The sequence below is a fragment of the Lacerta agilis genome, chromosome 5 (genome assembly GCF_009819535.1).
Source record: "Lacerta agilis isolate rLacAgi1 chromosome 5, rLacAgi1.pri, whole genome shotgun sequence".
NCBI classification, from domain to species: Eukaryota; Metazoa; Chordata; class Lepidosauria; order Squamata; family Lacertidae; genus Lacerta; species Lacerta agilis.
In genome coordinates this window covers 67,359,074-67,385,863 of record NC_046316.1, presented here as the reverse complement: position 1 = coordinate 67,385,863, position 26,790 = coordinate 67,359,074, and the positions used below count along the sequence as shown (strand labels likewise).

Here is a 26,790-nt window from a genome sequence, read left to right as displayed (position 1 = left end):
CAAAAAGGTTGAAAACCTCTGCCTTAATTAATTGAATTTGCTTGTGTTCCATGTTGAATGTGAAACAACTCCAAGGGGAAAGGTGTATCTTCATGATCATTCAATAATTTAACTTTACAGGGTGTTTACTGATATTGTTGCAAAGTTCCACGAAGAACAATTAGACCACTGTATCCAGACATACGTAAAGGTAAGAGCATTTAACTCACTTTTTGATCATCCCTGTTACATTACATACCTATCTCATGTTTCCTCTCTGATGGCAAGTTGCATTTACATTGTTGTAAGAGGTGTGTTATCTTCCTTTATTAGCTAACTGTGGTGATTTCATCAATTGCTCCTCTTACAAGAAATTGACAAATGGTCAAATTGGCTTCGGTGGTCATTTTAATAAGGATGCTTTTCTGTGTGCTTTGAAATTGCTTGTGCCGTAATATTTCCTTAGTTTCTTTTCATTATTTTCTTAAGAAACTTTTTTTTTATTTGTCCAAATTACAGTGCTTTTGTACCTGCTTATGGTATGTTAAATATTTTTAATCTTCCAGCATGATTCTTTGCACATTATCGTGAGTCTGCACTGCTTGTTATGCCCCTTCTCCATTCACTTCTCACTCAAAACTGTCATTGAACTTTCCGGGATATTTAGGAAGCTGGCACCAAGTACCTTAAAAGCATTTCCTTGTGTACAGAAATTCAGTGCAACCACTTAGAAGTCTCTGCTGCAGACCTCCATTAGACTAACTTCCTAAAAGGAGAAAGAATATCCACAGCTGATGCATCCTCGGTGGATGGGGGAAGTGGTTTTTTTTTTTTTTTGCATGAACATACATAGAGCTCTATGCACATTCAGTACATTACATGCAGTCTTTTTACCAATACCACCCTTGGGGCAGATAGAAATCATGCATCATCAGACATGTGCATAGGAGTCCAGGCAGCTAAGTGGTTCCCAATTAGCTAAGTACTGCAAACGCCCTATTTTTTCAAAAGCAAATCCACAAACCACCCTACTTTTGAAAATTCTGATACGTCTATGGTAGCTTTTGTGGTGTCAATGGTGCCACACACCTCCTGGGCGGGTTACGCTGACTGCCTGGCATCCGCGGAGTTATATGCAGTTCCTAGAACTGTTGGGTATCTTCCAGTTTATGGATTTCTGAAATGAGATGTACCACTTTATGTGCTGCTTACAATACAGGGACGCGGGTGGCGCTGTGGTCTAAACCACTGAGCCTCTTGGGCTTGCCAATCAGAAGGTCAGCGGTTCGAATCCCTGCGATGGGGTGAGTTCCCATTGCTCTGTCCCAGCTCCTGCCAACCTAGCAGTTCGAAAGCATGCCAGTGCAAGTAGATAAATAGGTACCACTGCGGCAGGAAGGTAAACAGCGTTTCCGTGCGCTCTGGTTTCTGTCATGGTGTTCCATTGCACCAGAAGTGGTTAAGTCATGCAGGCCACATGACCTGGAAATCTGTCTGCGGAGAAACGCTGGCTCCCTCGGCCTGAAAGCAAGATGAGCACCACAACCCCATAGTCGCCTTTGACTGGACTTAATCGTCCAGGGGTACTTTACCTTACCTTTACGTTTACAATACAGAACTGCAGCTTAATATTTAATAATGAACCATGTGATCTTCTCCAGTAGCAATAAGAAATAACAGCTTGATTTACAAATAAGTTCCAACTGTTGCCTGCCGACATGCCTATCCCCAGACAAATCTGACTTTGCAGTCTCTTGGAGGGATGGCAAAGACCTAGAACAGCTTACTACAACCAGGACCCCTTCATATGTTTTGTACTACATCTCCCATGAAACCCAGCCAGCACGGCCTTGAAGCCTGGGGCTGAATGGAGTTCAAATCCATATCATCTGGAGGCACCAGGTTAGAACGGACTGAACTGGATCATATTGAACACATTCACTTGAAATGTTTCCATATGAGAATCTCTACTGTACACTTATCACAACAAAAATTCATTGAAGTAAGAAAAAAAAAAGAAATAGTGTGAATCAACTCACAGACACTGGGAAGCCTCATAGAAACTAGTTCAAAAGCAGCAGTTTAGAAATTCTGTGTTTCAGTGAACAAAGGAATAAGAAAATTTAGAGAGCAGTTGGTGCCAGCCTTCACCTCTGGCTTGGAGTTACACCGTATTAGTCCAGCCACTTGGAGGATTTCTAGAGAATAAGTGGTATATAAATTTTGTTAAAGGAACAAACTAGTGAATTTAGGGCTGATTCACATGTGCATGTACATAGCTTCAGAATCATTGCTCAGTGACTTTCTGCCGAATGTTTTTAAAGGGAATGTGTGAACTGCTTCCATTGTAAAGCATTGTGTTTGAGGTGATATGAAAGGTCTAACTGTGGTGTTTGATATGTGATAGCTGTTTCATCCATGCAGTTCATCCTTGAAACAAAAAGTGAATGTATTTGTACTCACTGTTAGGATATGAGTGTACAGTAGTTGAAACACTTTAGGACAGCAATGACCTAAAGCTAAGAATTACACTTATCAGTCCATGTCTGTATTAGGGTGAGATTTATTGAGTTCTGCATCCATATATTGTCACAGATCCTGAAGATTTGCAGTTATCTCAGGCAGATATGCCATCAGAAATATTAAGTGTTGGGATATAAATCCTTTACTGCTTGACTTTGTGCCTAGAAGAGGCATAACAAAAAAGGAATTGAATCTACAGTAGTTATACATTTTTGTGAGAACAAAACAAGAAACACTTTTTTCATTTGGTTCTCTCAGAGTATTACACTGCTGAATTTTGGCGTAAAGAAAGCTTACACCTACTGTATGATGAGTATAATAATAAAGTGAGTGTGATAAAGGAAATTAAACACCTTTCTTACGTTCAAATTGTAATTGGATACAGCATACAAGTGTGGGTTACATGAATATTTTGGCGAATGGAATAAACTAGTATTCATTCTGTATGCTTGTTGTTTTTTAGTGAGGATTTAAGAGCTTATTGCTAGGAACAGTGCCAGATTATCAGACAGGCAGAGAAGGCACTGGGCTATAGGCCCCACGCCTTTTAGGGGCCCCACAACAACGGATCAAAATAATATTGACTTGATCTTGAAAGAACATTGCAATCAAGCTTTCTTATTTCAATGTTATCCCACTAGAACACGCACATGGGTGAGGGGAGAGATTTTGACTGCCTAGGGGCCCCAAGGCTTCCCCGGGATTTAATCTAGCACTGGCTGGGGGGGGGGAATTGGGCAATGGATAGAAACACTACCTTGCAAGAGAAAGAAGCAACACCATAATTAACAAACATTCTGAATAATGTCAAAGGCTATTCTGCAGTTACAGCTAAGAGAATGAGCTGTGAATCTGGCACCTTGAATTTTACCTCTGACATGAAATCACTATGTGACCTTTAACAAGCTACTCCCTCTCAGTCTCAAGCCTCCAACTGCTGCATAGGGATATTAACACACCTCACAGTGTTCTTGTAAGGATTCAAACAAGATAACAGCCCAGTTCATACATCATGATGAACCCCACTCACAAAAGGAGGAAATAAGCCACAGCCCCTGGCTAGCATCATGGCCATACCAGACATCATGGTTTGTTTCGCCCCCAACAAACCATGATCTTGGCCTACTTGTGATTTGCTGGAGTGAAAGAAATCACAATACCTGGTTTGGATGTAATGCTAAGCCAGGGTTTGTGGAAGAAGAGGGGAAGAATGAAACGATCACACTCGTGTATGATAAGCCATGCTTTGTACTTACCGTAATGTGCAAATGCAGCCAATGTATGTGAAGTTTTTTGAACACTCAGAAGTGTTTACAAATAGCTGCTGCTGCTGCTGCTGCTGCTGCTGCTGCTGCTGCTGCTGTTCTATGATTTGGACTTTGGCATCTGCTGCAAATGAATTATTCCCCTTTCCCCTTCTTAAGATATTCGTCACAAAGCATGATGCCATTGTTCTGCATGACGATATCAAAATATTCATTATCCTTATATAAATCAGGAAAGAAACAGATGCTATAGGTCAGGTATGGGGATCTTTGGCCCTCCAGATGGTGCTGCACTACAACTTCCATCAGCCCCAGCAAGTGTCACCGTCAGGAATGATGGGTGCTGTAGTTCAGCAATATTTGGAGGGCCAAAGATTTCACATAATTGCTACAGGAGTCTGTTCTTTCAGACTGTAGCCTTGCATCTCCTATAGCGTCAAGTTCCAACCTAAGAAGAGTGTGTGATGAAAGGTTTATTAGGGAGGAATTTCAACATCAGTTAAGCTTAATGCTGTTTCACAACATACACAGTACATAATTCATTGTACAAGTCACATTCCATTAGCCAAATTATGCCTGGAGTGACAGTGATGCAAAGCTGAGATGTAGTGTATTTTTCAGGTGTAAATGACTGAGGAATGTGTAAGTGTTTAATTAGTTGTTGCTAAAAGTATTCTCTGACTTCATTGGTTGAATGGCTGGTTTGCCCCTTCGTCCCATATTTCAGAAAAAAAACGTTAAATGTGTGAGTTACTACATTTCATACATTTCCAGATTGGCCAGTAAGGAGAGTTTATTGCTAAAGAATGGTGCATGTGCAAGATAATTGCATTTGTCAATGATTTTGTGGTGCCAGGATTGATGCTTTAATATTTAAATGTATGTTTTCAACATTTAATTGCCTATTTCAAAAGGCATGTTTTGAAGGTGTTGCTATTCACCATTATCAGAAGACCTGGCTTCTGTGAGTAAACTTAAAAGTGGTGTGACCCTTTAGGGGGGGGAAAGAGTGTGAAGCAAGTATTAATGATTCTTATACCAAACTTATAGGTAAAATAGGAATGTGGATCATGCTTCTACTCATTTGTTAGTAGATAATGATTGCCCTGTAAAATGAGTTTTTGTTTCTTTGTTTGTTTTACAAAACTGCCATAACATTTACTTCAAGGGTTGGCTCTGTCCACACTGTGGTGCAGGGTCCAGTGTTGTAAATACAGTATATAGTGTGTATGCATCCATATTCACAGTACAATCCTATACATGTCTACCCAGGAAGGAAACCCGCTGAGTTCAAAGGACCTTTCTCCCAAATTCTGCTATACCTGAGAGTAATACTCATTAAACTCAGCAGGACTTACTTCTGAGCAGACTTGTGAAGGATTTCACTTCTTTTTAATTACATCATAGCCCAGTCACTGCCATTACAAGTATTTGCATTAAAAACTCTTGAATAGCTGGATAATATTTAGTGATTCATTATGCTTGTACAGTAATGGTTATTCGGTGAATTAATCAAGTGTATTTAGATTACTCTGAGCAGTGCCAATCCTTAATTTTGGTACTTTTTGAAAAACTCCCTACTCCAGTTGCAAGAGACAAATTGTCCTCATGAAGCCACTTTTAGTCACAGAGTACCCACACAATTTTATCTTAATTAAGCAGTGGGAGGCAATTTGCATTGGGGACTTGCCCTGGAGGGAAGCCATTAAGATCCTTCACAGCTTCAAATCTACATACACACAGAGAGAATTGCTTTTAGAAAATGATATTGGGAAATATGTGATCCGAAACTCCACATAGCTTGTAGCTCAGTCCATAAAAGCAGTATTTCCAATGCCAAAGGTAGAAGGACTTAAGGAAAAACACTTTCTTGTCTCAAAAGGAGCTTCCAGCTCTTCAGCCTGAAGTGCTTATGCTGTGAACAGCAATCCAGGATTTCTGCAGTTTGATAAACAAAAAGATATGGAGATTCTGATTATCGCCATGGCCTCAGGCATTCATACATAATTCCTATTCCTGCATTTATATATATACAGTGGTACCTCAGTTTAAGAACAGTCCGGTTTAAGAACAATTCAGTTTACAAACTCCACAAAACCAGAAATAGTGTCCCGGTTTGAGAACTTTACCTCGGTCTAAGAACGGAAGCGGAATGGTGGAAGGGAGCCAGCAGCGGGAGGCCTCATTAGGGAAAGCGCGCCTCGGTTTAAGAACGGTTTCGGTTTAAGAACGGACTTCCGGAACGGATTAAGTTCATAAACCGAGGTACCACTGTATCTAGAAAACACATAACTCCTCTTGAACCTAAGGACTCTGAATTGATACGCTTCTTCCTTTCATTCTGCTTGAGAAAAGGGAAATGAGAAATCAGTGCAATAAATTCTGCTTTAAATATAAAGACCACTGTGACACTTCTGTTATTTCTGTCAGATGTCAATCATTTCAAGCAAATAGGAATGTTACACTGAGTCTTGGGAGACCAGCCTTCTCACTGCCAACTATTCCTCTGTGTACGTGGATGATGTTTTTATTATTTTTATTTTTATTATATATATTGTATATGTATTTTAGTATGTATTCAAGACCAAGTCATTTGAAGAAAGAACAGTTCACGAGGAGCTGGCCAAGAATATGACCGGTCTGTTGAAGTCAAATGAGCAAAGAACAGTAAAACATGTTTTAAAGGTGAATCTTTCTCCTTTTCCCTACAAGTTCTAGAAAGGTTTGCATAGATTTACCATTTTCTTCATGCTCCTTTTTGGTGTATCGTTGGCGTTTTACTGCTCCATACACCAGAGAGTACTTCACTTCATTTGTGTTTGTTGGATTATCCATTCCACCAAAGTGAACATAGCCGCTTGCATAAACAGATATTCCCAAGTGGGTGCCCCTAGAAGTTCATATGGGATTCTTCACTGGGGTGTCAACATTTAAAGTGCATGGAGATATGGGATGAGATCCAATGTGGCATTTGCACATGAAGTTTGAGAGTTACATTACACAAGCTGTAGTGCACAAGCTTAACTGTCACCTAGTAATAGCAACAGTTGTGCTAGGTTTTGCACAACATATTTTACAAGTGCAAGGCACTCATTAGATTCAGTTGTTCCCCTGCTCTAATCTATAAATCACCCTGAAGTCTGAAAGTTCACACCAATTTGTTCATTCAGTTTTGGTTATTAATTAAATGAGTGCTATATGCTCTGTGGACAGCTATTAACTTATTAGTGGGTTGTTTTTAAATGAAATTATAGTACATTCCTTCTGTATTCACAAGTATACAAACTGGGAATTAAATTAGCTCCCTGATTATAGAAGAGCAAGTCAGTTTTCTCACAGTGTTCACAATCTTGTCAGCAGCTTCTGGAAACAAGATGACAATAAGCAGAATTTTTGGACCATCAAAACAAATGTTCCAAATGTGTGTTTTTTTTGGTAAAACTTTTGTTCATGCCTCAGCTAAATTACAGAGATCATTCTGATTTTAGTAAGAAAACTATAAAGTAAGGGTGAACGAGGAAAACAAAGAAATGAGCATTGCTGTCATTGTGATAACTTGCTGTTCTCTCTTTTCCCCCCAAATTTTAATAGCACTCCTGGTTCTTTTTTGCAATTATCTTAAAATCAATGGCTCAGCATTTGGTGGATACAAAGAGAATACAGGTAAGACTGTGTGCTGCTTTCCATTATGAATAAGCAGGTATCAATCTTTACATAGACACACATTTAAAATACCTTACTTGAACAAAAACATCCCTGAGCATAAAAAGACACCTTGGCATATGCCCATTGTTACACCCACACCCACACACCTGCAGATCATTTGTATTAAACACCTCTATATATATTCAAACCCTGAAGTTAAAGGCAGAGTTATGCAGCTAAGAAAATGTGTAGCTTGGCACACAGACAAATGGTCAGCAGAATCAAATGTGTATCTGGCAGAGAAATGAGGCAACAGCGACACATCTGTTGTTTCGGAGAGATAATTGCACAGAGTGTGCATGATATAATCCTTACCTTGTTCTGTCTGGTAGAGCCAAGGTGGTGATTACTCCACAGTCCCAATTATATTTCATTAAGCTGTCAGGTAAAGACTTTCTTAAGCATAGTTTCCCCCCCCCCCCCCCCAGAAATAAGCTAAGTAAAAACAACAAACCATTAATATCCCCTTCCTTCCCTCCCTTCCCCTTAAAAAGCATCATTTGCCAGGATCCAGAGATGTGTGAGCTAGTGTATAGACTGTTGCTTCTCACAGTTAATAATATAATGGCTGTGCTCTAGGTACGGGAAGGACAATAACTCAGTGGTCGTGCATGTACTTTGTATGCTGGAGGTTCCCAGTTTAATCCCCAGTATCACCTCTTAAGAGAGACCTCTGCCTGAGATCTCAGAGAGAGCTGCTGCCAATCAGTGTAGACAGTGCTGGATTAGACAGTCTGATTCAATATTAGGTAGCATTGTACTTTTTGTGCTCTCATGGCACATCAAATGTAATTTTGGAGCATGGGTGGGACTTCTAGATGTACTACAACATCCATAATCCCTCACAGTTGGCAATGCTGGTAGTACTTATAGGAGCTCAAATAAAATCAATTTTTTATTGTTACAATCAATAGCTAGTAGTTGAACAACATTGGGAGGTTCACAGATGCAACCATCCTTCTGGAGGACCCCCCTCCCTTTCTTTGATTGGAGAGCTGCTGCTCAGTCAAAATAGACAATACCGAGTTAGATGGATCAATGGTTTGTCTTACTATATGTAGGTTCCTGTGCAAAACTGATATAATTACCTCTTCCTCCCTTCCGATACATGGTTCTGAACCTACATGAGATCTACATTGAGATCAGCTGCCGCTATGGATCCTGCCACCTGAGACAGTTGTCTCAGCTGGCTTCATGGGTGGGCCGCTCTACCTAACAACCTATTCATGAGTAATACGATCAAATTCTCCTATAGAGCGCTTATATTGAAAGCTTTGAAAGTTGTGGCTTTGTTGGGTTTTGTGGGCTGGGGAGAACTACTGGGGAACTTTGAGTGGTGGCAGGGTTAAATTTATATTCTAAAGAAGTCATTTACTGTCTGTTCAGATGCCTCGCACTCAGAGATTTCCCGAATCATTCCAAAATGAGCTGGATACGCTCATCATGGTGATTTCAGATCATGTTGTTTGGAAACACAGGGATGCTCTTGAAGAGACAAGGAATGCAAATCACAGCATTGGCAGGTTTCTGAAGGTAAGATGCTTTTACAGCAAATAGCCTTTACCTAGCCTTGATATTGTCTGATCTACATTTTGCAGCAGGGATGGAGAACCTATGGCGCTCTAGAGGTTATTGGACTCTAATTCCCCAACCAGGCCAGCCAATAGTTAGGCATGATGGGAGTTGTAGTCCAGCAGTATCTGGAGGTTCCCCAATCCTGTTTTGCAACATCCATAAAGCCACTGCAAACAGTGTGAATTTTCTACATGTTGCTGACACAACATAATGTGTTACACCACATGGTAAAAGTCTTATGTGCTACGTTTAAATGTTTCTGGGCACCTGGTAAGCAGCACTACGTTGTTTGCCTTCAGCTTGGAACAGTCAGAACCTGGAAGCTGTGCAGCTACACTCCATGTGGAGAAGCTCATGCTAATTTAGCATACTATGCAACTTTATCGTACTACCTTTCAGTTTGTATTTATAGCCCTTTATAGAACCAGACACCTGGTTTTCACTGAAACTAGTTCTGGCAAATCACAGCTTGCAGAGAAAATATACTTCTAAGTGCCGTGTCAAAAGTCCATGGATATATGGGGTGGGGGAGGGGTGGGATTGAATCCATTTTTGTCAAACCTATAGTTCGGCTTCTAGACAATGCCTTGCACTGGCTTCCCCCTCCCTGCAAAAAAGAAGAAGAAGAACTTACATTACTGTGACTCTTCATCTCTTAGTGGCCATTTACACAAGGCAACTTCCTTGTTGAGCTGAAAACTGCTGACAAATATTTGGTCCCCAAGACCAGATATGGTCCACAGTCAATTTATTGTTTGACGGGATGATAATAACATTGGTGCTTTGTTGCCTTCGTTCTGCTAATATAATCCCTTTCCAGGGTGAATGATTAAAATAGCTCAATTTTTATTTTTAGCGTTGTTTCACATTCATGGACCGTGGATTTGTATTTAAGATGATCAACAGCTATATAAGTATGTTTGGACCAGGTGACCACAAGGTAAGATAAATTATGTGTGTTTAAATGTACAGCCCAGTTCTTCAGCACCTGAAAGAATCAGGTGTTAGGATTCTTGTTCTGTGCTGGCAGTCATGAGATTGTTGTCTATCACATGACGGTGTATGTTTTCATTCCACAGTTTGGGGAGTGATGGAGACAGGATGTTTGGTATTACTGTATTCCGTGATGTGGGACTATTGTCCTTTGTTCTTTATCTTTGCTGTCTGATGAGAAAGAAGAAGGAGCTAAGTCAGAATGCTCTGAGTGTATTGTATGTAAATAAAGTAAAGGGACCCCTGACCATTAGGTTCAGTCGCAAACGATTCTGGGGTTGCGGTGCTTCTGGGTCATGTGGCCAGCATGACTGAGCCACTTCTGGTGAACCAGAGCAGCGCACGGAAACGCCATTTATCTTCCCACCGGAGAGGTACCTATTTATCTACTTGCACTTTGACGTGCTTTCGAACTGCTAGGTTGGCAGGAGCAGGGACCGAGCAACGGGAGCTCACCCCGTTGCGGGGATTCAAACCGCCAACCTTCTGATTGGCAAGCCCTAGGCTCTGTGGTTTAGACCACAGCGCCACCCGCGTCCCTCATGTAAATAAAGTAGATTAGCCAAAATGCTGTGCTACTGAGTCTGTTACGCAAACTGCTAGCACTCTGCAGGATCCGTAAGCATGCTAATGCCTCTTGGTATCAGTCACTGTGATGTTTGGACTGGAGAAAGCTTTTGAAGCTCCTGAACGACTGACCAGGATGGAGAGAACATTCCAGTAGGGTATGTGTCTCTGCCAGGGTCCTACACGCGAGTAGGACGATCCTATCTCTACAAGATATTACTTTTCTGTTGCATTTATAATCAAAGCTTTACCAAAACATAAGTGGAAGCAGTTATGCAACATTTATCTATACAGTGCAATCCCTAAAGCTATACATAGCCTTACTACACACCTCAAGACTTCAGACCCCTCCAGACTATTATTTTATTGAGGGTGCATTCTGGCCTAGTAACAGTGCATCGGTGATGGAATTATTCTATTTCAGTTGGTTCTGTGGTGCTCCCCGATGCTACCAAATTATTGCTATCCAAAGAGGCAACGAAAATGAGACCTCCCCAAAGCATTTGCAGACACAAACAGTATTCAAAGCGGGATCACATGTGACTGCTCTGACACAATCATGTACACAAATCATCATGGATGTGCAGTAAAAAGGATGCCTACATCAGCAAGGCACTCTGTATACTGCATTTCCTCTCGAAATACACCCCTTGTTGAAAGCTTATTCATAAAGGAAATAACTGAAAGGCTCTACTCCAGCAAACTGAGCAATATCCATATGTGTTCTGCATTCCCTTCCTTCTTGACTAAATAGGAAGTGCTTACACAGTCCTTTTCCCATGGGTCATAGATAGTCCAAACATAAATGCAACATATGGGAATTATTTTCACATTTATTACACAGTATCTCCTGCCCTCTCCCAAAGAGCATCCTCTTATTCAATACGATTTAATGCTCATAAGAAATAAAATATATTTAAGGATCCAAAATAAATTGCAGTGAAATAGCAAAACCAAACCCAGTTTTGCTTTACATGACGGACCACTGGTTTCCTCTTTTCTGTGTGACCTATGTAATGCAAGTGTAAATCTCCAATACCGAGTGCAAAACAATCACTATTGTAACATTTCAGATTTTGTTCCAATATAAATTTGACTTTCTTCAAGAAGTATGCAACCATGAACACTTCATTCCTCTGTGCCTGCCTATGAGATCTGCAGACATACCAGGTAAGGACTTCCTTATTTATTTATTTATTTATTTATTATTTCTTTTCAAGGAAAACAAACATTTTTTAATCCTAAAGACACTTACATGGAAATATGCCCTAGGGAAACCAATGGAACTTTGATGCTTAATATAATTATATGAAGGATCAATGTGCCCATTTTGCATTTCCTAAGTAAGCTCATTGTATAAAAATGTCAAAACAAAATCGAAAATTCTTTCTAGTAGCACCTTAGAGACCAACTGAGTTTGTTCCTGGTATGAGCTTTCGTGTGCATGCACACTTCTTCAGATACACAGATGTATCTTCAGATACACAGATGTATCTTCAGATACACAGATGTATCAGATACTTCAGATGTGTATCTGAAGAAGTGTGCATGCACACGAAAGCTCATACCAGGAACAAACTCAGTTGGTCTCTAAGGTGCTACTAGAAAGAATTTTCGATTTTGTTTTGACTATGGCAGACCAACACGGCTACCCACCTGTAACTGTATAAAAATGTAATTGTTGTCTTTCCCCTCCCCTTCTATTTCTGTAAAACCATTTAAGATCCAGCAACACCATCAGAAACAACACAGCAGTTTCATGCATCAGGTAAGAAGTGAATTGCTTTATTCCTTCCATGACCATAAATTAATGGATGAACAAACTAAGAGGTCCAAATCCCATTCATAGCACTTCTGAAGTTAGCTACAATATTACCTGAAGCCAAGTATTTGCAAAGGTTGATAGTTGGCAGTCAGCTTGGATGTTTTCCATATTGTGAGATCTTGGATAAGACTAATATCCACCAACCATACTTGACAGAAATGTTTGCAAAGATAGCTAATACTTTATTGCCTTCGGAACCGTTGAAAAATAACTGGTTCAATCGAAAGAGCTTTGTGAAAATATAATGAGTTTTTTTATATATATAAAAAACCAAAACAAAAGTTAACTGGATAATAGCAATGGCTGATAATAGTACTAGCCTCTTGCTCACATATCTATTTCTTGGACATGCATTACTTTAGTAATATGCAATGAACCTCTTGCCTGTTCTCTTCAAGATATTCCAGAGTATACTGTGACAAATGAGTTTTGCCGAAAGCATTTCTTAATTGGATTACTTCTGCGAGAGGTTGGGTTTGCGCTCCAGGAAGATCAAGATATTAGGCACATGGCCTTGGCAGTACTAAAAAACCTCATGGCGAAACATTCCTTTGATGATCGATATGCCGACCTGGTAAATTTTTGCCGTACTTGCATATTCCAGTGTGCTTTTGAAATCTACCAGTCAGCCGCCTGCAGTGAGCCTTTCTCTTTGAATTTCACCCCCCCCCCCAGGAGAAACAGGCAAAGATAGCAAACCTGTATATGCCCCTGTACGGCATGCTTTTGGACAACATGCCAAGGATATATATGAAGGACCTGTTTCCGTTCAACATAAATACGTCCAATCAGGTAAACGAGAGTGAGCTTCCGTTCCATAAATTCATTTTGAATCATTTTTTGTTACGTTTTCATACAGACCTTTCTGTTTTCAGGTCTGTCTTTGCTGGGTGAGTAATTAGGTAAATTTATCAACAACTGATCCAAATTCACTAAGCTGAAGGCCCTTAAATGAGTTACACACTCATATATCTACCTCGAGGGCCCTCAACAGACTTGTGTTAGCCCTTATGGATTAATTAACCATACATTATATAGAAGCCTGTATATAGCACTGTGTAAAGAGGCTTCTCAGCTATATCACTGGATTATTCGGCTATTGTTCTAAAACTCTGAGAGGTGACTGTGGCTATTCTTAAAAAAATGAAATAATGAAGGACAAGAGGAAGAGTTACTATAATGCAACTAAGGACCAATTCAAGCATTCATTCACATGGTCCACTCATGTGACTGTAGTAGCTTAGTGTTCTCACTGATGTCAGAGATTGCTTGTTTGGAAGAGCCTCCATAGCAAAACCATATGAAATGTTGTGCTGCTCTTGCTCCCCTTAGCTCTGTACAGTGACTCCCAACTTCTTATGCTCTGGGAGACAACCCCACCTGACCTAGCAACTTTCAGGGGGAAGCAACCACCAGAGGCATCGCAATGTGGGTGCGGTTGGCCCCGGGTGCCACCACCGAGGGGGGTGACAAAATGCTGTGTGGCAGTCAACATCTGTGAATAATGCTGTGGCTTTGGCGCATGCAGGCTTCCCGCTGCCGAAATGGTCCAGCTCTCTCTCAGGTGTATGGCGGCCAGCCAGCTCCTAATTGCAAGGCACGTGGTCTCTCCCCAAAAAGCTCAACAACTTTGGCTCCTCCCCAAGAAATGAAATAAAGTCAAACCATTGTTACAGGCAAAAAATAATAATAATAATTTCAATGGGGTGGGGAGACAATAAATTTCCCACACCGCGTACCACCTGACCTTGCTCTGCCACTGGCAACCACTGAGTGTATTCATATTGGCTGACTTGATGTACAGGGTTCATATGTCAACCAATACACTTGCCTTAGAAGCAAAGGTAGCAGAAGGTCCCTCTCCTTGCTCTACATGCATATGTAGACACGAGTAGCACACGAATAGGGCTTTATCTGAATTTGAATTGAGCCCCAGGAAAAATATGTAGACGGAAATAAAAAAGATTAACTTGATAGTGAGGATAAGCTCTCCTTGGCATTAATCAGCAGATGCTGGGTTGTTGTTGTTTTTTAACGTCATGCCAGAAAACCATTCCAGTAGCAATATAATTATATAACTCTCAAATTAACAGGCTGTTTTCAAAAGCTGATGATATGAGTGACTAAATTTGTTCCCTTGTTCTCATTGAAATCCAGGGATCCAGAGATGATTTGAGTACTACTGGTGGATTTCAGAGTCAGGCAGCAATGAAACATGCAAACTCTGTAGATACCTCTTTTTCCAAAGATGTTCTTAACTCTATAGCAGGTACGAAAGCATATGGGCAGATTGCTCCACCGTGAGGCTTGTTACCAGTTTTTAAACTCTGGTTATTTCCTTAACATGCAAGGCAAGAAAACTTAACTTGCATATTATATTTTTTCATCATCCAAAGAACGCCTGAGATAGTTTTGCACTTGGTACAGCTACAGCACTCTCACACCAGACTTTATCTTATTCCTTCTGTTAATGATATCAAACATGAGCCCAGCCAAGTTGTTCTTGTTTTAAGGAAGATAAATCCCTTTGGGATTTCTCCATGCTTCCTAAATATATGCATATTCTTAAACATTCCTTTCTCCCATAATTCCAGGAGAGAGGAGTTAATCAGTTTATTTCACTTCCCCCGCTTTGTAGTTAGGACCATAAAAATTGGTGCCCAAAATAAAAGAACTTTGAACAGGTCACATTGTTCTCTACTCATTTTTGTAAAGTAAATAATTAGAATAGTAATTATAAATGGTACCCAGGAGGAGCAGCAGATTTACCACCACATCTGAAGCCTTATTGGCTTATGCTGGTCAGAGTGGGAGTTTGGAGGGTGTTTCTTACACCATTTTTTGCTGTGCCAGCTCTAAGTCAGTGCAGTTGAATGGCCCAGATTGGTCCCGTGTGGGTAATGGACCTAATGGATTAGCATAGAATCTAGCAGATTTCTGTTTTTAGGCTCAATGCTGGCAGTCACCATCAGGAATTCAATCCACCACACTTTTCACAGCTACAGCAGGAACATGCAGAGTGGCAAAACACCCCAACACAAGTCAACAGCAGAGGTCTGCTGAGCTCAGAAATATGGGCATCATTAACTCCTTGTCCTATTACAGACCTGCCAAAGGCGGGATACAAGTGTTTAAAATAAGTAATAATAAATAAAATTAACTCCTGGCCCAAATGATATAATAAAAATACTGTTCGATGTTTGTACTTATATCTGTATACAATACTAATTGTGTGTAATAAAATTCTTCATTTCAGTGATCTTTGGTCCAATGTGTCTCAGAATGTACCTAACTTCATCAATAACAACAGCACAAATATCCCTGTGTATTTATCATCCTATGTCAACAGTGTTTCATACACTCAGACCCATGGCCATCAGTGTCTTCATTAATTGAGCTACATTGTGTTCCACAACTGTGTCGTTTTTCCGCCCAACACTTTGAGTTTTCATTCTTCTGCCTAATTTTTGTGTCCATAAACATCATTTTAGCATGTTCGTTGTGGGTTTTGTTTCCAGCTTTTTCATCAGTGGCTATTTCTGCAGCAAACCATGCTGACTCCAGAGGCTCCTTAGCAAGTCTCGACTCTAACCCAAGCACCAACGAAAAGAACAGTGAGGCGACAGAAACCTGTGAGAAGGTATGCATGCATGTGAACGGTTGGAAACAATTTTCAGAATCTGAATGCCTCCAAGTCACTACAAAGATCCTTTGTATTTCACTCCTAACAGATTGTGAGGCCGTTATCCCTGATTGGGTCAGCTCTTCGGTTTGACAAACTAGATCAGGCTGAAACGAGAAGTCTCCTGATGTGTTTCCTTCACATTATGAAAACAATTTCAGAAGGTGAGGAAACCATAGAGTGCAAGCACTCACAAAAAATGTTTCAAGCTTCATTTGGGAAAGTAAATAAAAGGGGACATGGTAGCAGTGTATAAGATTACACATGGTGTGGGGGAAAGTGGATAGAGTCAGGTTTCCCCTACTTCAAATAAACCTGAATATTGCATGGGAAGAAGAAATTATTTCTTCACACAGCGGATAGTTAAACCATGGAATTCATTCCCACGCAATGCAGCATTGACCACCGACCTGGAGGGCTAAAAACGGGGATTAGACAAATATATGGAGCATAAAGCTGTCATGCCTACCTGTCATAAAGACTATGTTCAGCCTCCAGAGCTGGAGCAAGATGCCTCTGAATACCAGTTTCTAGGACTGACTAGTGGGAAGCGTTCTGCTGCATCCATGTCCTCGGCTTCATTTGTATCCTACATAGCTCCTCCCACTGGGCTTACCTCACAAGGCTGTGAGAATGGTAGTGTACCAACTGGCCTTTGGAAAAGCTGTAGCTCAATGGCGCAGCATCTGCTTTGCATGCAGAGGATTCCGGGTTTAATTCCCAGCATCTCCAGCTAGTCAGGGGGAGACTCCTGTCTGAAACCCTGGAGAGCCACTGCCAATCGGTGTAAGCGATACTGAGCTAGATGGACCAATGGTCTGACTTGGCATAACACAGCTTCCTGTGTTCCTATGCTCTTGTTTACAGACTTCCTATAGGCGTCTGGTTGGCCACTATGGGAACAGGGTGCTGGACTAGCTGGGCCTGTGCTCTGATCCAGCACGGTTCTTCTTATGCTTTGAGTCAGCTCTTTAATTATGGGCAAATAATACATTTATATTTTTGATGTCTCTTTCCAGATACATTGATCTCCTACTGGCAGAGAGCCCCATTCACAGAGATAACAGACTTTTTCAGCATTTTAGAGTAAGTTCACTCTGAGGTTTGTCCTTCTAAGGCTGTCATTGGCAGTGACTCAAATAGAAAGAAACAAAGTGTAAATACTGGGCTTTACTGACATTTTGAAAATTCTAAGCCTCAAATCCACATATGCATTTTATTTGAACTGTTAATGGCCAATTATTTCCAATCTTTTCTGGCCTTTTGAAAAACTGTTCCCTCTCCCCACCCATATACTTAGGAAACCTGTGAATCTTGAACCTCTTCTAATAACATCTGTGCCTAAATCATGGCGTGTTATGCTCTCCCATATATAGAGAACAGAAAATGTTTCCATCATATGCATTCCTGACCCATCATGGGACAAATTCCTTCCCCTTCTTTCTGTTGTGAAACAAATGAAAATTATCTGCTCCCTATGTCAGCCTCACTGTAGATCACATGCCATGATAGGGCTCAGAATCTCCTAATATCTCTTAGGTGATGATCCTATGCATGCATTCCTCAAAGTGAGTCCCATTCAATTTACTTCTGAGTAGACATGCCTAGGATTCTGCTGTCCTCAGCACTATGCATGTGATACCTATAGTTTGCTATACACAGAGCCAGCTACCTGCAGGTGAAAGATGTGGGTGTGCTCAATTATTAATTCATAGAAATATTTGTATACCACTGTATCATTTAAAAAATATCAAAGCACTTTCCAGCAATGGAAACATAAGACCATACAATAAAACCATAAGAAGCACACATCAATTAACCATTGTGTAAGGATGTGTTCTTAATTGCCTGGCATAGGCCTGGTGGAATAGAAACGTTTAAAGGTTGGCACAGAAGGTGCTCACTTCTTTATAAAACTACCATAAAAATGATAGAGAAATTATTACACTGTCAGTTCTGTCTTGTCCAGGAATCCTCTGAGCAGAGATGATGAACTTAGGCCCTCCAGGTGTTGTTGGACTCAAACTCCCATCAGCCCATTGAGTTTGGCCAATGATACGAGATGGTGGGTGTTGTAGTCCAATGACTTCTACTCAGAATTGGAGGCGAATCATGACTCCCAATGCTTCCCTTTTCCTGGCCTGTCTGCTTCCAAAGGCATGGAAAATCTGAGCTGAAAGGTGGTTTGTAAGTCTTGTAATCTAGATATGGCTATGCAAGCTTGGTCTTGCTGCAGTGCCATACTCGTGGCAAGAGGAAAAAATGGTTCCGTGTAAAGTGTGTGTATGCTGAAACGTTAACTGTGTGTGTTTTGCAAATACAGCATTGTTATATAAGATGTGTTCAAGCACTCACCTGAACATGCAAATGCTGAAAGTGTGGTGGGGAGGGCATGCACACAACCCCCTCTCCCAATGCACATGACACACCCCACTCAGTTCCCCACCTTTACCATATTCCAGAGGCAAAGCCTGCAGAGGAAAGGGCTTCTCCTTGCACTCACTTGAACATGAGTAGAACTGTTTGTGCAATCGGGGACCCTGTTAAACCAAGGTTCCTCACTCCTACAAGACTTTCTCTGAACAGTATGAAGAAAGTTGGAGACTTAGGGGATAGACACATGCAAGGAGGAGGGTGTGCATGCTCTGTTGCTGTTTAAACTTTTGACTTTATGCTCAGGTGTGTGCCTGACCATCCCTGTACTATCAAACAAAAACTAACAGAGTCTTACTTTTTATTTCTTTCAGGGTTTGCTTCCAAAATTTCAGATATCTTGGGAAACGAAACATAGTGAGGTAAGTTGTGCTTTAGTCATATAACATATGGCAAGATGAAATTTCAAACACACTTTGAAGCTGGCATGTAAATGAATGACCCAAATATCAGTGTATCCAAGTTCAATCCAGACTGGCTTTTTTCTCAGAAAGCTGAACTCCAATGCACTCAAGCTGGTAGGATTCCAAGTAATGCTGCTTCCCTTGTTACTATCAAGAAGATAAGTAATTAGGTACATGAAAAAACTTAAGAAGGGTTTGTCCCTGTGTACAAAACTTCTAATTCGATGGCATTAGCAGCTGCTTTTAACAACTGACTTTTCCTATGACCGGTAGTATAAAGGGCATCAATAATACTTTGCAGCGTTTGCAATCCAATATCTTCTTGCCTCTTCATTTTTTTGGCCACTATTTCTGAAGTATGAGGCTATTTTTGCAGCTGCCAAGGATCAGGCACGCACTTTTCCTTGGCAATATTATGATGGTTTGTTTTTCATTTCCAGCAGCAACAATGAGCTGCTTTGTCTGCTACATTTCCATCAGTTATAAAATGAAAACAAGCTATTGGTATTTTTATTACAGTACTTCTTGCCCATTGTGTTTTTCATATGAAAAGGGGAAACTCTGTGCATGTCTTCTCAGAAATAAGTCCTGTTGTGTTCAACAAGGCTGACCAAATAAAAGCGTATTAAGGATTGCAGCTTACAACAACATTATTATTATTATTATTATTATTATTATTATTAGGAAAATTGCTGCTGCATTTAAGGTTGCTCAAACAACACAGAATAATGGAACCCTGAAAGGCTCTAACTCATCCTGCCAGACCTCTGGGCTTCTGCCCCAATGGTAAGATACATTTTGCTACTGAGCTTTTAACTACCGGTATATTCCTTTCATGCAGTTACTTCAATCTAACAAGCCACGTGACCACAGTATTTTTGTAATGCTTGTATCCAGTTCATCCCATGCGCTAATAGATCCAGCCAGTTTTGCATCTGGGTCACCTCAGTGCTGTGAAATAGGCTGCTTTGAGCTTGCAGCTCCTTGGACGTGACAGCACTGCCTTGTGATCCGCATGTAGACATGCAAAGCAGCCAGTGAACAGTGACCCTAAGGGCTGAGCTATACATGGCAACATCTCCCCGATATTTTCATTTTTTACTTAAAAGCAAAGTGCTCAAGATTTGTTTCTGCAAGCTGTTATTAACAGAATAGAGGTACCTGTATCTCCCCCCCCCCGGTTGTTGAGTTATAGTACTTTTAGATAGATGTGTGATTTAGAGTAGAATCTTAATCTCATTTACAGAGATATAAGCCCCATTGAATTGATAAATTAATCAAGAGGGGAAATCCTCCTTCTCCAGCACCAGCCTTGCAGAAAGTTCAGAGCCTCCTGTTGCTCCTTTAAAGTAAAAGATGGAAATGTTGATGGGTTCCAATCCAGTTCACTTTTAGTTTTTTGACTTTAGGAATCCTTAGGTATTGTTATTAAAATCCCTGTCGTTCAGTCGTGTCCGACTCTTCGTGACCCCATGGACCAGAGCACGCCAGGCATGCCTATCCTTCACTGCCTCTCGCAGTTTGGCCAAACTCATGTTAGTAGCTTCGAGAACACTGTCCAACCATCTCATCCTCTGTCGTCCCCTTCTCCTTGTGCCCTCCATCTTTCCCAACATCAGGGTCTTTTCCAGGGAGTCTTCTCTTCTCATGAGGTGGCCAAAATACTGGAGCCTCAACTTCAGGATCTGTCCTTCTAGTGAGCACTCAGGGCCGATTTCCTTGAGAATGAATAGGTTTGATCTTCTTGCAGTCCATGGGACTCTCAAGAGTCTCCTCCAGCACCATAATTCAAAAGCATCAATTCTTCGGCGATCGGCCTTCTTTATGGTCCAGCTCTCACTTCCGTACATTACTACTGGGAAAACCATAGCTTTAACTATACGGACCTTTGCTTTTTAAGATGCTGTCTAGGTTTGTCATTGCTTTTCTCCCAAGAAGCAGGCGTCTTCTAATTTCGTGACTGCTGTCACCATCTGCAGTGATCGTGGAACCCAAAAAAGTGAAATCTCTCACTGCCTCCATTTCTTCCCCTTCTATTTGCCAGGAGGTGATGGGACCAGTGGCCATGATCTTAGTTTTTTTGATGTTGAGCTTCAGACCATATTTTGCGCTCTCCTCTTTCACCCTCATTAAAAGGTTCTTTAATTCCTCCTCACTTTCTGCCATCAAGGTAGTCATCAGCATATCACTTTCTGCCATCAGCATATCTGAGGTTGTTGATATTTTTTCCGGCAATCTTAATTCCGGTTTGGGATTCATCCAGTCCAGCCTTTCGCATGATGAATTCTGCATATAAGTTAAATAAGCAGGGATTAAAATCCCTGTTGTGCTGTTATTTGGTTCTTTGAAAACAGTGAGATACATCTTACCGTTAAGGGCCGAACGTTTTGAATCTGCTCTGCTTGTAGGCTTTAAGACACATTTATATTTTTATTCCGCGGTTCTTTGAGAGCCACTTTGTTCATGCACAGCTAATTGAAACTCAACAGTTGCCAGTATAATAGCCTTGTGTTGTGCAGAGTGGCTGGACCAAATGAAGCATGAGGGGGAATGATGCATTCCTTTGCTTCTCTCTCCAAAACAAGCCCTGATCTCACTTTACATATCTGAATGAATCCTTTCACTGGGCCATTGTATTGCAGCATGTTTACAGGAAAAAACGACCCTGACGCCTCAACAAAACAAAAGCCTAGCAATTGAGGTGTACTGTAGCAAATTCTTAACCCACTGCTTCACTCTACTCTCTCCATAGCAATCTCTTGGTCTTTTGCTTGCCATGGTGCCTTTAACTTAACAAGAGTACAAGGCTGTATCTTAAGAGAATCTTGATAATTGCCAGTGCTCCTTCTGATTGCTTTTGAGAGCTTTATTAATTGGAAGTTCTGCTGTTAAGAAATCTGCTCTGCTGCTGAAGCCCCAACCTACACCTCTGATAAGAGAAATATATGCTTACTGTATCTGCAGGAATGGATACATGGGCTACATCCAACTTACCCCTGAGTAGTTTTTTGTGGCTTATCTACATCCCTCTCCCATTTTTTAAAAAAATCTTAAATAATAAGTAATATTTTTAATTGTGATGCCATGATGGGAAAAAAAGTTTTATAGCCCTCCAACAATCTTCTGCTTTAAAAAGATAAAAATAATTATAACCATATTAATACTACATATGCTTTATACTTGTTTCTGCCTTTTTAAGGAGAGGTATTAATTTAGCTAAATATGCAACATGTTTAATATATTTTATTGCATGTTCATTCTGTTGCTAGTAAGAGTTCAGTATATAGCATGCCAGGTAATTTTCTTGAATTTGGGTATTTGGTGCAACAGTGAGCTGATCTTTCTAATGTCAACAGTGAAGCCTGCAAGCACAAAAGACACGAAACTGTTTTTTCTTAAATTGTTTTTAAACTGCCATACAATAATATATCAGGGCAGTGTATAGCTATAAGACATAAAACACCATTAAAACACAAAAATGCAGAGTCTGTGACTCAAGATTCAGTTTTCCAATCCTGAACCCCTTCTGTCATCGCTTCAGCAAAGCACGAGGAGACAATTGCCAGTTTAGCCAAGTCCCTAAAGTTACTTAACACACGTGTACAAAATTTCAGCAACGTAATGTTTCTAGTCTTGGGATGTGGGTGGCGCTGTGGGTTAAACCACAGAGCCTAGGGCTTGCCAATCAGAAGGTCGGCAGTTTGAATCCCCACAATGGGGTGAGCTCCCGTTGCTTGGTCCCTGCTCCTGCCAACCTAGTAGTTCAAAAGCACGAAGTGCAAGTAGATAAATAGGTACCGCTCCGGCAGGAAGGTAAACGGCGTTTCCGTGTGCTGCTCTGGTTCGCCAGAAGCAGCTTAGTCATGCTGGCCACATGACCCGGAAGCTGTATGCCGGCTCCCTCCGCCAGTAAAGAGAGATGAGCGCTGCAACCCCAGAGTCGTCTGCAACTGGACCTAACGTTCAGGACCTTTCTAGTGAGCTTTATATCCCACTTTGTTTCCCATTACTTCTCCTTGCTTCACAACATTCACATTGGGAGAAAACGGAATATGTCAAATAGAAACTGGCATCTTACTCTATATTGAAGCAAATGAAGAACTTTAGGGACATGGTATGTAACATTTAAGAAAGACCCTCTTAACTTCTCATTTTGCAGGATACATTCTGCCTCCAGCGGTGACGTCCACAAGCACCACAGATCTCAAACTTTACCAATAATACGTGGCAAAAATGCCTTCTCCAACCCTAAACTCCTGCAGATGATAGACAGCACCATTGCAAGTAAGCACAAAAGAAGGCCTATGTGTATGTTGAATTTTGCTCTAATATCAGCTGCTGCCATGTGGGTAATGAGTCTTTATGAGTCTTATTCCAGAGCATCCATTAAAACAACTCATTCAAACATATATCTTTAGCAATTTAGAAAAATAAACTGTGATAGAAAGCCTAATGTTTTACACAAATGCTGTTAAAATGACCTACCCTTCACTATTGGCACTTGCCATTAATGAATTGCTCTGTGCTTGTTGTCCTCAAATACATTTCCCCATGACATTTGTTTTGTTGTAGGTGGTTCCAATGAAACAGATATTGTGAGCTACGTAGATACTGAAGCCAACATTGCCACGGAAGTTTGCCTTACTATTCTAGACTTATTATGTCTGTTTACTCAACATCACCAGGTATAATTTCCATATGACAAAATCATGTTTTACGTGAAAATTACAGTGCCTATTACTTATGCCAACCTATTACAGTTGCACAGTTTATTTTTTAGAGAAAGACATGACCCAAAGGTATCATATCTGGGCAAAATCTAGGAATCATGCTTGGAAAAGTAACTGGAATGTGCTAAGCCAATGCACCTTGCATTATGTATCATTATGATAGGCTTTTAACCCTCTTCCAAGATTCTTTTTACTTCCTACTCTCCCCAGGACTACTGTGCCCTGTTTCTTATATACAGTTGCATAGCCATTCTTATCTTTCTGTGATAGGCATTTGCAGAGATGTAAGCAATTCACCTTCAGACAGAAAAATGCACATGGCTACATTTACTGGCAATGTACCCTAGAATTTCATGGAAGAGAACCTCTCAAGGTGTTGTTTTTACCCTCTGCATATGAAATAATATCAGGCATATGATATAATATCAGAAGTTCTGCAACGGTTAAAAATGTATATTTACTCTCTCTCTCTCTTTTGTCCTTTGGAGCTTTTGCATGCAAGGCATGTGTTATAACAATAAAACATAGCCCTAAGCTAAAGTTTCAGTAGATTGTAGCATTGTGCCAAACAGTAGTGGTGTGATGTACTACTCAATGGATCTCCCTCAGTCTGGGTTGCTGCAGTTCTTCTGGATGGAGAAAGGGAAAGACAAGACAACAGTGAGGTCCGCACTGTGCAAACATGTCAACAGGGAGTGTCTGATTGGCTCTGCCAGTGCATTTGCACTGCGTTGCCACCTCACCTTTCCACCTTTGCTTCTTGGTATGCTGCAACAAGCTGGCCAAAGGGAGGTCAGGTGAAAAGTGCAGCCTCACCATTCCTGGTGGCAAAAGCTTCCTAGAAACATAGGTTTTGGTGAAAGGAGGAGGAGGAGGAACATCATGTAAGTGTCCTGGAACTTCCTGGCCTAAGGGGCAGCAAGTGGGGGGGAGGCAGAATTATTTTAAGGGAGACTATATTATTTGAGATGACTTGACATTGTGTTGATAATTCTGTTAAAGCAGACCTTGCCCATTTGGGTAGGAGAAACAGATGCAGAGAAAGCCAGGCAGTTTAGTTTTTGAAAGACTGAAAGGTGTTTGTTGGCTCGTTTTTCAGAGACAGCTGCAACAATCAGATTGCCAGAACACACTGATGAAGAAAGTCTTTGATACCTTCCTGCTGTTTCTGCAAATCAATCACTCTGCAGCAGCCCTCAAGCATGTCTTTGCTGCTCTTAGATTGTTTGTGAGTAAGGTACGTCCCTGCTACAATTGGGTCACCTGTGATAAGAAATGCTCATTCGTTGTTTAAACCAGCATTGAAATCATGTCTGCCACATAATTGATGATCAAGCTGCATCCTGCAAATCAGTACTGAAATACAATTTCAGATATTTTATCACAGAATTTTTGTTTAGATACAAAATTTTACCTCAGACATTGATTGCTATAGACATGTTTTCAGTCTGTTGGTTGCTTTTAAAATAAGAAAAAAGCAGATGCTAGCTATCAAATGCTAGGTTTCCAACAAAGGCATTGCATGTCAGCTGTAATATTTGATCATAGATCGATATTATTGAAGATCAAATACAACCAAATATTAAAATGGCAGCCCATTGCTTGTTAACAGTCACATCCTTTCTTATAACAAATATTAAAATCTAATATGGCATTAAATCAAGTTTTAGCATCAAGCAGTAGATATTTGAAACCCAGACAACATTCAACATCAAAGTTCATAGAGAATTATTTGGGACAGAAAGTCCAGGATCATTAAAAAAAAAAAAATCCAGTTCTTCAGCAAAGCTCCTTGTGTTTGTTCATGGACTACTGAACATAAAAACGTAAGAACAGACCTGCTGGATCAGACCAAAGGCTCTTCTAGTCCAACCCTCTGTTCTCACAGGTGCCAACCAGATAGGTGCCAGTGGGAAGCCTTTGCAGTCCTACTCATACGTCTGCAGCATGGAGTTGGACTGGCCTTCCCTTCCTCATTGCCCATTCCATCCACAGCTTTTTCCTCCACCATCTTCAGTAATACGGCAAATTTTTAAAAGCCACATTTTTGCCGGATAATGACAAGCCCTTCCTTGAACGGAACCCTACGGTGAAGTACTCAAAACAGAATGTGAGGAGAATGCTTTTCTTCCGCAACGTGTGATATTGTAACGCCGCCAGTGGCATATTTCTAGGGCCAAGGGAAACATTAGACAAACCCAGCAGAAACAGCTTTCAATTACGTGGCAGACTGTCAGGAGCCTGTTTAATTGTGGGAGAGTGGAGACGTACAGATGCACAGGAAGCTGCCTTACACTGCGTCAGACCATTAGTCCATCTGGCTCAGTACTCGGGCTGGCAGTGATTGTCCAGGATTTCAGGCAGGGAGTCTTTCCAAGCCCTACCTGGAGAAACCAGGGATTTAATGTGGGACCTTCTTCATGCAAAGCATATTCTCTCTGCCACTGAGCTATGGCCCTTCTCCAATCATCTGAGCTACCCACTCCTTTGTCTGGAGTGAATGGATTTGGATGCTTCCTTGAAATATCTATGGGGGTTAACTCCATCTTGACATGGTAACGTTGCTCTCTTCCTTCTCATTCCGTTCCATTCTCCTTCAGTAATCACATCTCAACAGGTGGCATGCAGAGAATAATGTTACTTATTTTCCGTAGTCTGCTCAGGAGATCACGTTGTTACTCAGAGAAATCTCAGTTCATTAATACATATCATTAATTGGATACTATATTTATTTAGATTTTATATTAGATATATCCTACCAAAATTAAAGAGGAGAAGAAATTCCATCAGAAGCAAAAGCAAATTGGGACTTAAAGCTACTTCAACCAGTTCTTACGATGTTTTTAGAAGTTATTGAGGCTACGGTTGTAATGCTTGTCCAGGCAGAAAGGGGGAGCTCTGGTTTCCAGGAGTCCATGATCAATGATAGAGTTGAAGGGTGGGGCAGCAGCCCTTACATGACCTTCCATCGCCAGCATCACTGCAACGTACTGGGAGGGGTGAGGCAGCCGTGAAGTTGATGCAAGTGGGGACATCCATTTAGCTCCATCACACCAACTCCACTGCTGCCTCACTCCTCCCAGTAATCTGCAGTGACGCCGGTGAAGGG

At 40.9% G+C, this 26,790-nt stretch overlaps 1 protein-coding gene across 1 annotated transcript in view; it reads left to right on the top strand.

The window, feature by feature from the left end:
- Positions 1-26,790, top strand: part of DOCK10 (dedicator of cytokinesis 10) — a 168,098-nt gene that overhangs the window by 118,442 nt on the left and 22,866 nt on the right. The window contains 18 exon segments of the mRNA XM_033150272.1: positions 121-190; positions 6,339-6,452; positions 7,359-7,430; positions 8,859-9,005; positions 9,904-9,987; positions 11,681-11,777; positions 12,331-12,375; positions 12,831-13,006; positions 13,108-13,224; positions 14,590-14,701; positions 15,951-16,072; positions 16,164-16,278; positions 17,134-17,200; positions 18,862-18,909; positions 19,636-19,737; positions 23,111-23,235; positions 23,524-23,636; positions 24,781-24,918. Of these exon segments, the coding sequence (XP_033006163.1) occupies positions 121-190; positions 6,339-6,452; positions 7,359-7,430; positions 8,859-9,005; positions 9,904-9,987; positions 11,681-11,777; positions 12,331-12,375; positions 12,831-13,006; positions 13,108-13,224; positions 14,590-14,701; positions 15,951-16,072; positions 16,164-16,278; positions 17,134-17,200; positions 18,862-18,909; positions 19,636-19,737; positions 23,111-23,235; positions 23,524-23,636; positions 24,781-24,918 (1,864 nt within the window).